Source organism: Cornus florida, unplaced genomic scaffold (genome assembly GCF_030987335.1).
Source record: "Cornus florida cultivar Cherokee Brave unplaced genomic scaffold, ASM3098733v1 CherokeeBrave_3.0.0_Hap2_Chr10, whole genome shotgun sequence".
NCBI classification, from domain to species: domain Eukaryota; kingdom Viridiplantae; phylum Streptophyta; class Magnoliopsida; order Cornales; family Cornaceae; genus Cornus; species Cornus florida.
The window spans coordinates 31,996,119-32,006,438 of NW_026775580.1; the positions used below are offsets into that span (position 1 = coordinate 31,996,119).

Genomic DNA, 10,320 nt, shown 5'->3' on the forward strand with positions numbered 1-10,320 from the left:
CCATGATCCACTTTAACCAAAATTGAAAACAGATTTTTGTTGCCAGTCATGTGCTTGCTAGCACCACTATCCAAGTACCATACATCATCGGTATTATCACCATGACATGCAATCAACAAAGTTTCATGAGAGTTATTTTCATGGAAATCAGACTTGTTTTCATGCATAAAACCAGTCTCATTTTTTTTAGCTTGTTTGTACCAACATTCACTAATTTTGTGACTAGGTTTATGGCAATGAAAACATTCAACATAGCCTTTTCTTCCTTGGTAAAAACCACGGCCTCTTCCTCTTTGTGAAAAATTTGTGTGTTGATTTTTCTCATCTTCCTTAGAAAAATTTTCATTTTTTTAAAAAGCTCTTCCTCTTCCACAGAAATTAGAACCTCTTCCTCGGAAATTTCCACTCCTTCCACGGCCTCGACCATAGTTATAATCACGGCCTCCCGTAATTGAAACTTGATATTTAAGAGCTTGGTCAAGAGGAGGAGGAGGAGGATTTCTTTGATTGATCCGAATTTCATGAGCCTTCAAAGTTCCCAATAAATCGTCTAGAGAAAGAGAAGAGAGATCTCTAGATTCTTCAATGGCAACTACAACATAATCAAATTTTTTAGGCAAGCTGCGAAGAATTTTTTCAACAACTCTTTCATCTTCTAAAATTTCTCCATTGGAAGCCATTTGATTTCCTATGGATGTAACATTTGTAAAATACTCAGAAATAGATGAATTCTCCTTCATTTCTAACTTCTCAAATTCCGATCTTAAGGTTTGAAGACGTACCTTTTTCACTTTTTCCTCACCTTTGTATGCTGCTTGTATAATCTCCCAAGCTTGCTTGGATTTGGTGGCTTTTGCAATTCTTTCGTAGATCGGCATTTCAATTGTTTGATAGATTATGAAAAGTGTCTTGCTATCCTTTTCTCTCTTCTCATTCAAAACATTCGTTTGTACTTGAGTTAAATCATCTTCATTTTCGGGTTCATCAAAACCCTCTTCAACAAGATTCCATAACTTCATTGATTTGAGCAGCACCTTTACATTGTTGCTCCAATAATCATAATTGTCTCCATTGAAGCGAGGAATAAGAGAAGCCCAATTGCTTGTATTTGCCATGAGATAATTCTGAAATTTTTCTGCTACCTTCTTCTTTAAAATTTGCTCTGATACCAATTTGTAGGAGGGCACTCAATATAAAGAAGAAGAACACACACAACTTTTATATAAAACTCTCAAATACTAATATATTTCTTTCTCACTTTTTGCTTACAAAAGAACTTAAGAATATGTATTTATAGGCATCAATACATGACTCTAGAAAGACACAAATTACAAGACAATAAATAAAACACTAAGTTTAATACAAGGGTTTCATCTCCCGATGAGACAGTGCATGTATTCCACACATAAGTTGGTTCATGTATTCAACACTTAAGTTAGTTCATATATTTGGTTTATTTTTCCAACAACATTTATGGGGAACAGCATTCTAATAAGGAAACTGTGCTAGATAGGTGTTGTAAAATCATGCCACCCATAGTGTATCTTTCTGTCTAATGATATCCCACACCATAACACAAGCAAAAATTTTCTAAATATCAACAATAGACCTTACCCCAAACCCTCCCTCACCTTTTGCAAACAAAACTTTCTTCCAAATCAGATGATGAGTTTTATAAGCAATCCCACACAAACTGATCGATGTGGTCGCTCACATATGCCAAAATGTGTGAGTGTGGTTCAAGAAAAGCCTTTTTGGTCAAATTTAAATTTATAAAAACCACTACTACTACTACTACTAATGCAGCAAGAGTGAGTAGGGATCGTCCCAATGGATTTGTAAGGTACTACGAAATCAAATTCAGGTTAGTAGGTCGAATGATCAAAAAAAGTTTTGGTTGGTTTCATTAAGCTAATGATTCAATTAAAAGCATGCAAATTAAAGATCAATCTAAAGATTAAGGTGTAGAGAATGAGAGAAAAGTCTTGGGGCATCTAGTTCACCACTAAGCTTCACTTCACTAAATATTTAACATTTGTTAATTTAGGGGGATTCCATGTTGTAAAACAAGCGTGTGTGTCATTAATTGAAATACTAAACATGGATGGCAAAATAAACATAGATTATCTAATCAATCTACTGAGTAGCACAACTTATCAAATTAAGTCATTAACCATTCAATAAACCCACAATTAATACACACACAAAAATCTAAAGAAATGTACTACTTACACTCATAAGCATGGATCATCAAACAACAAGTATGGATTGCCTACCTATCTAGGAATTTAAAGCAACTACACTACAATTATACTAATGACAAGGAAATTAAACTAATTAAGCTAATGAGGTAGCATAATCCATCAAGAAATAAGTATAATCCATCAAACAAACAACAAGAGTAACCAATTAAGCACCATGCCTTGACCATTACTAGATCTACAATTTCAACACACATAAACATGCATTAAACTCATAAATTCTAGTGTAAGCATATGACCATTCATTCTAACATATATAGACATATAAATAAAAATAAAATATCAATTGGAAGAATTAACATACAAATCATGTAGAAACTCAAGATTTATATAATCATAGGTCCAAACATCAATTACAGCTAAAATCCCCAAAAATTACAAAGTACTAAAGTTTAGGAGGCAAGCCTAAGGGCTATCTCTAGCCCCAAGAGAAAGATCTAGCCACTCATGATTGTTGTCATCCAACCCTCAAGGCTTTCTTCAATGTAGGCACCATCTTCTTCCTCTTACTTTGGTTGCCCCTAAATATATTGATACTTATATCCATAGTTAGACTGATTTATGTTTAATGTGTGTTTACAGGTACTTTCCTAGAGAAATGGTTAAAACCGGGACTTTATGATAATATCGAAGTTACAGAGTCGTTACCGGTCATTTAGAGCAAGCCGAGAGCTTAAATGGTGAAGTTTGAAGAAATTCAAGCCCTATAGCTCAAGCCTAAGTGATTAGGCTCGAGCCTTACAACAAAGAAAAGAAGAAAAGTCTGCAAGGCATTGAAGCTCGAGCCTTGTACCTTGATGCTCGAGCCCTAACTTAAGATGCTGGAGCCTTACCTAAGGGTGCTCGAGCCTTGACCCTTAAGCTCGAGCATGACGCATCGAAAGTTGAAAAGTTGATTTTAATTGAAAAGCTATGCTCCCAGGTCTCATGCCTAACCCCAAGGATCGAGCACCATTCATTGAAGCTCGAGCTTGGAGTCCCAAATGCGAGAACCTGGTACCTAGTGCTTGAGCCCATGAAGCTTGGATCGAGTAATGTTAAAAGAGTTCAATCCTAAAAATATTTTTAAGTGTTGAAGAAAAAGACGCTTCGGAAAATAGCTGAAGAAAATTGGCTAAGTGTCAAAGTGAAGATCAAGCATCAATTCTTGAAGCTTAAGCATCAATCTAAAGAAGCTCGAGCCTTATTCCTAAAGCTCGAGCCTGAACCTTAAAGCTCGAGCCTCTGTTCCTAAAGCTCGAGCCTTCCATGACATGTCAGATTTAAAGTATGGGATTGTTCTCTTTATTAGCCGTATCTCATCCCAGATGGGCCACCTAAAAGCTCACCAGATCCTTATTTTCTTCTATAAAAGAAAGCGTAATCCTTGATAGAAGAGGTATGAAATTCCAAGTCTTATTACGGTGTTATTCAGAAGGTTGGTAGCGTGGTGACTTTTAGGGTTTCTACAACCTTAGAAATGAAGATCATGAGAATAAAAGTGTCATCCGTGATGATAGAGATGAACTCAACATAGATGATATCCAACATCTTCATGAGTAGCTAATTCCTCTCTTAGGGCACTGATGTAACCCAATCTAGTATTATAGTTTGATTGTTCTTAACTCTGGGATTCTTTTAATATATAATGTTTTCTTGATTATATGACTATGAGCAATTGAGACAACTCAATTGGTTTTTGTGATACCCCTTGATTCTAGAGCCACGGGTGATCAAGTCCGAGTACAGATCCGAGGGATACCAACCAATTAATATTTAACCGAACACAGAATACAAAATGAATTTAATAAATAAAAGTTTAAAAGCTGAAAGGAATACTAAACATAATCCTTGAAATTTAAAATACGTGAAATCCAATTATCCAAAACCTTCTTAGAAAGAATCCTTCAATAATTTTACAACTCGAGAATCCATCTCTAGTGGACCCCTAATAACAATCCCAAACTGAAGGTAATTAAATAACTGAAGATAAAATCCAAATCTAACATAAAGAAATAAAGTCCTACATCGTCGGTAGAATGGAAGATCGTCTCTACTTAGCCCGAACAATCCCTAGACTGGAAATGCCCATCACTTGAAAAATGATAAGTGGGCTGACCCACTAGCAAGTTCTATACAACTACTACCTAAGAAGAGACCCGATACGCATGTACATCCTAACCAATCCAATAATAACTAATAGTCCGTAGACAAATATATATATATATAATCACACTACAGGACTCTCACTGGACTACAGGCCCATCTCAACCTGACTAGTAGGCACCATGCAAAACGCACCCGAGGTGGGCATGACTACCTAGACCTAGCAGGGTACATATCTAACCATCATAGCCAGCTATGCATCCCAATGCATATACGCTCCCTAACCAATGACTCTGAGACTCAGGCTCATATCGTGGCACCATAAAAATATATTTAAATTCTGTTTCAAACCAAAGTGTCACTTAACTATTTAATGATCTGACACAAAACACAGGTAGGACTTTAACATTTGTAGTTAATCCATCCCTTAATCCAGAGTAAGTAGGACTTAGCGTTCTTTTGAGCTAATCCCCCTAGTATGTCACCATCCTATACCGGTGCATACAAACCATCCATTCAATATTGATAATATATATATAACAGCATAACATATCATTATCAACATATCCAATCATAAGTATAACAAGAATGTTTAACTAGCATGCTTGTTCAATACATCCAGTACCTGATTCTCTAACAAGTTTTAAATGCAGAGAATAAATATAACAATCCTGTAACTCACAACAAGCATAATAATAATAACAGAATTAACATGCTTATTGATACCTACTCCACAATATCCAATAAGTTGATACAAAGAACTCTTTGTAAACATCAACTAATTTCTGACTATATGATAACAGAATTTATATAAACTGACATGTTTAAACTCATACCATTGTTACATGATTTAAACATAAAACTCCTAATTCAATTGCTAGTTTAGAATTAAACAACTTGAATCGTCTGCAAAATTTCAACCATGTAAACTTCCTTAAAAGTGACTTACTGTCACTTATTCCGATTATAATCATTCTGTAATCTAATATGCTTACTTTAAATTATAGAATCATGATTAAACAATATTCCCATTCCCAAATAAAATTGCAACTCATAGGGTTATGCGCTTAAAATCCTCTGCCTCCAAAACAGTCCACAAGTTCACTTGAAACTATAACAGTTTAAAACTACCGATTTCTTTGTAATTTGTTATGTATTATCACACCCTCAGAATTTGTTAATAGAACTTAGATGCTACTGGAACACCCCTGCATAGCTCCTAATAGCATCTGGAAACACCAAATTCTGAAACCCGTAGCCAAAACCATCACTGAAAAGACAAAAAACTGAGAACTGCTAAAGGAGCCGCCTCCAAAATGATGGAGCCGGCTCCAAACATTTTTGGAGCCACCTTCAACCTTCTTTAAGCCGGCTCCATGTTTTCATGGAGCCGCCTCTTCTTCCCCCTCTCTCACTGATTGCTTGTTTCGTCTCCGGTGAGCTCCATTCCGTTCCTCTCTGTTACAGCCTCTAACGCTTTTAATTATGCTTTGACTGATTAAACTAAATCCTAGGGTGATCCAGAGTTAATTAAATTCATTACTTATCAACCAAAGTCAATTGGAATAAGAATTTCGCAAAACAGTTTCCGCAAGCCAAAACCAAAACCATGAATACATACTATATAGATTTTGTTTAATCCTTCAAACCAACTTCCTTTTTAGTTAAAACTAAATCCCAAGGTGCTCTAGAGTAATTTAAATTCATTAGTCACTAATTAAATTCGATTGGAACAAGAATTACACATGAAAGAATAACAACAAGCAAAAACAGTTTAAAAACAATTAACATTCACATAGAGAAAGACATACTGCTTTGAAGTAAATAACAAGGTAACCAAATTCATTTATATTAATCTCTTCCTGGGACTGTATTAGGAATGCAAAGAACACAGGCCAAAGAGATAGAGTTAGTATAAAACTTGCCTGTGAGATTCGGTTCAAAATCTCAACGTCTTCTCCTAAGCTTTTCCGGTGATCCTTTGGTTTTCCCTCTTTGTTCTCTCCCAGTCTCCTCTATGCTTCTCTCTGTTCTCTTTATGTCGTGAATAGGGTTCTAAAACCCTAAACCAAACGTAAGACATATATTTATAGGTATACTCCAAAACCCTAGTTTAACTAAACCCTAAACTGAAAACTCAGCCCATGGAAAACCTAGTTAATGTTTAGTTATGTCGGCTACCTACATGACCTCTAAAAACCTAATTCAATAAAACACATCTAATGAAAAAAATAATAATTAAGTCAAATAAAATAGAATAAATCCAATTAAACAACAATTAAATAAATATATGCAATTAAATAATTAAATAAATAAATTAAATCACCAAATTCTCAATTATATAAATTAAATCGCAATTAAACAATTAAATAAATACCCAGACTATCCTTTTAAAATTAGGGGTATTACAGCTTTCATGCTTTAATAGATTACAAATTGTTATTACCTTGTCTTAGATATAATTGCTTGTGTTCTATTCTCAACCTACCTTATTGGACAGTATCTGGCGGAGCCCTACCGGCCATAAGAATAGAGGTCATATAATGGTATTCTAATGTTTTTTTACTAAGGAATATTTTCATAGTCTATGCTTAGGAAAAATGGGTTATTTGTAAAGTAGTTAAAGTAGGTAGAGTAGGTAGGTGGATAGACCATGCGAATCGCAGATAGGTTATAGTTAACTGAATATGGTAAAACATCTTTCTTTAAAACCCAAATTGAATGAATGTTATTGAGTTCAATTCATTTGAAAACATAATTAGTTAAATTCCCAGAGTTAATACAATTGACTATAGTATGATGATTGTGGTGAAGTCAAAGCCCTAAGATTTCTCTCTATGATTACTTAGTTTAATATTTCAGTTTAATTTTAATTTGTTTTTAATCGTGACAACCAAGAAAACTTTCAAACCAGTTACCTGTAAATCAATAGTGTTGGTTTATGGGAGCCAGTAATCTACCTTTGACTCGAAAAGGGGCTTGACAGCCCGACCCGTTAGCATTGTAATGGTGCAGCCCCTCATGTCCCCCTGCCACTTAGTGCGGGGCTCTGTGCTGCTAGTATAAGGAAATAAAGTTGCACCTTGGCTAACAGCTATAGCTTTTGGCGCAGTGGTAAAGCGCTTGATCCTGAAACCTGGTATCAGAGCGAGGTCATGGGTTCGAGTCCCAGGGTAGTTGCTGGGGGGGAGATTGTTGTTTATGGGAGCCAACAATCTACCTTTGACTCGAAAAGGGGCTTGACAGCCTGACCCGTTGGCACTGTAATGGCGCAGCCCCTCATATCCACTTGCCACTTAGTGCGGGCTCTGCGCTGCTAGTATAAGGAAATAAAGTTGCACCTTGGCTAACAGCTATAGCTTTTGGCACAGTGGTAAAGCGTTTGATCCTGAAACCATATTGTTGACCTTAAGGATTTCATTTAAGGACAATCTAGTTGTTTTGATGATAACAAACCATTAATGGTGTTTAAGGACTAATGTTCACATTGAGTGTTACAGATGACTAATATTCAATGAAGAACCTCAATGAAGATCATAAAGACCATTCCAAGTATTCCATTACTCAAGATCACATCTATGGAAAGTAAAGGAGTCAAAGGAACTTGAAGTTGCAAAGAATCAAATGCAAAGTCTATCCAAAGATAGCTTAGACTACAACAAGTAAGAAAGCAACTCAAAGAAAGGAAGAAAGCGAGTCTACCTGAAAGCCTACACGACCATGGACAAAGCGTGAAGAAAGAGGTAGATAGGATGGTGAGTGTTTAAGATTCAATGTCAAAGTATTTATGAATCCATTTGAAGCTCATCTCTATAGGACCATGCATATCATATCATTATTCGTATGCTCCTATATCCATTAGCAATTAACTATGCACTTCATTCATATACAATTGACATATGGAGTCTTTGCTAAAGAGTGAGTTAGTTCAAGCTTGCATAAGCTTTGAAAGAACTCATCACTTGTGCTAGAAATGCTAAGACCATGCACATCAATCATAAAATTCATATTGGTCAACAATTAAGGCATGAGAAGCCTTTATTACCATGAGTTGGTAACGGACATTAGGACCCCAGAATACGCGTCATGAAAAACTGTGTTTTTGGCTAAGTGTGAAAAATGGATTTTTGAAATAATGATTATTTCAAAATAATTTTTCCCGGTAATAACTCTTTATACTTCAACTAGCCTAAACTGATTTTATCAAAAATTTTGACCAAGTCTACATTGGTCTACATAAGGATTCATTTTTACCAAAACTGTCGGAAATCCAAATTTGTACTAAAACTGAATTTCTACATTTTCATTTAGTTGGATTTCAATTTTTTAGTATTTTTTATTGAATCCAAATGGGGGGTATTTCCTTATTTACATTATAAACTTAAAGTAAAATGACATATAATACTGAAAGTCCTATGCATAAGCTGTCATCTATCCAAACTGTTAATGTATACGTCGACTAGCTTGATGCAACTGTCAACTGGTATCTAGGCAGTAGCAAAATTCAAGGAGGAGCTCATATACGTCGACTGGTTTGATGCATACATCGACCGGTTTGATCCATACGTCGACCAGTATCTAGGCAGTACTGAAATTTCAGAAACATAACATACGTCAACCGGTTTGGAGCATACATCAACCGGTTTATGCAAAGACGTCAACCAGTTTATGCCATATGTCGACCGGTTCCTGTCGAATTTGCAGATTTCAAAATGCAATAGCTCTATTCTCCTTGAACCTTATGCATTCAACTCCAAACAGCTATATTGAGCTTGGAAACTCTATAAATAGAGTGGGGAATGTCTTAATAATTAAGAGACATCATTTGAAAGACTTCATATTGCATTAAAGAGAGCTTTTGTTCTCAAATCTTCTCTTCATCTCTTTCATTCACTCTTATTCTATATTGAGAGATTCTAGCAAAGATTAAAAGGGCTTTTGCTCTTGTTTTATTCTTCATAGAGTTTTTGCTCTATTATACTCTTGAGAGATTTTATTGAATTCATAAGATCTTATATTCTTCACATATTTCATCTTCTCTCGTTCATTTCATTTATAGAGTTTGAGCTTCATTGATATTTATATATACTCTAGTTGAGAGCTAAAGTTTCTACATCAATCTTTGAGAGATATTTCTAGTGAGCTTGCACTTGTATATCTATCTTGAGAGAGATTCAATCTTGTAATTCAATTACAATCTTTTCTACAAACTTGTAAGGGTTGGTGTGACCCAAAAGAAGCCTAGGAAAAGGGTGTTCTCCTAGCAAGGAAAAGAAGCAAAGTCTTACTTCATGTAAAGGTTTGCTCTCCACACGTAAGGAGAAGCCATAGTGCATTGGGAAGTCTCAAGAGGAGTCTTGAGCTGAGGAGTAGGAGTTTCCGAACCTCGCTAAAATCGCCTAGTCAATGTTTACAATTTCTATTCCCTTATCTCTCTTATAATTGTGCTATTTAATTGCTTATTTCGTATCTTTATAATTGCACAATTGTTTTAAGTACTTTGCTTGAAATTGTTTTTCTATATTGCAAAAATTATCCATTGTTTATCATTGACTCTATTTACCCCCCCCCCCCCCCCCTCTAGAGTCAATTCTTGGGCAACAAATAGGAATAAATTAAAGACTGAATATAAATCTCTTCCCCTTGTGGGTTCAATATCTCTTTCTATATCACTATTCTACACGGAATCGTTCTATTACGAGTGGTAAAATTAGACACACATCAATTTTTGGCGCCATTGCAGGGGGGATTAGTTTTAATTTAGTTTTTAATTAGTTTATTTTGGTTTACCAGTCTTCGGACTTTCTGATATCTCACCTTAATTCTTTTTCTTTTTAGGTACAAGTTAGCAGTGAGGACAAAGACGCTTTAGGGATAAAAAGCTTCGATTTATTAAACCTTTTGTGAGTTCTTATTGTTTTCTATTACTTGGAATATTTTATTTTTGCAACTGTTAGGATTAGTGGAACCAGTG

General features: G+C 35.3%; 1 protein-coding gene across 1 annotated transcript; it reads right to left on the minus strand.

Moving 5' to 3' along the window:
* Nucleotides 1-350: 350 nt before the first annotated feature.
* On the minus strand, nt 351-1,115 carry LOC132277468 (uncharacterized). The gene has a single exon (XM_059779322.1). It carries the CDS (start codon nt 1,113-1,115, stop codon nt 351-353), a length of 765 nt encoding a protein of 254 aa, XP_059635305.1.
* Between the last annotated feature and the right edge of the window lie 9,205 nt (nt 1,116-10,320).

Excerpts from the sequence above, each read along its gene's own strand:
- LOC132277468 (XM_059779322.1), bottom strand. The coding sequence starts at position 1,115 with ATGGCAAATACAAGCAATTGGGCTTCTCTTATTCCTCGCTTCAATGGA.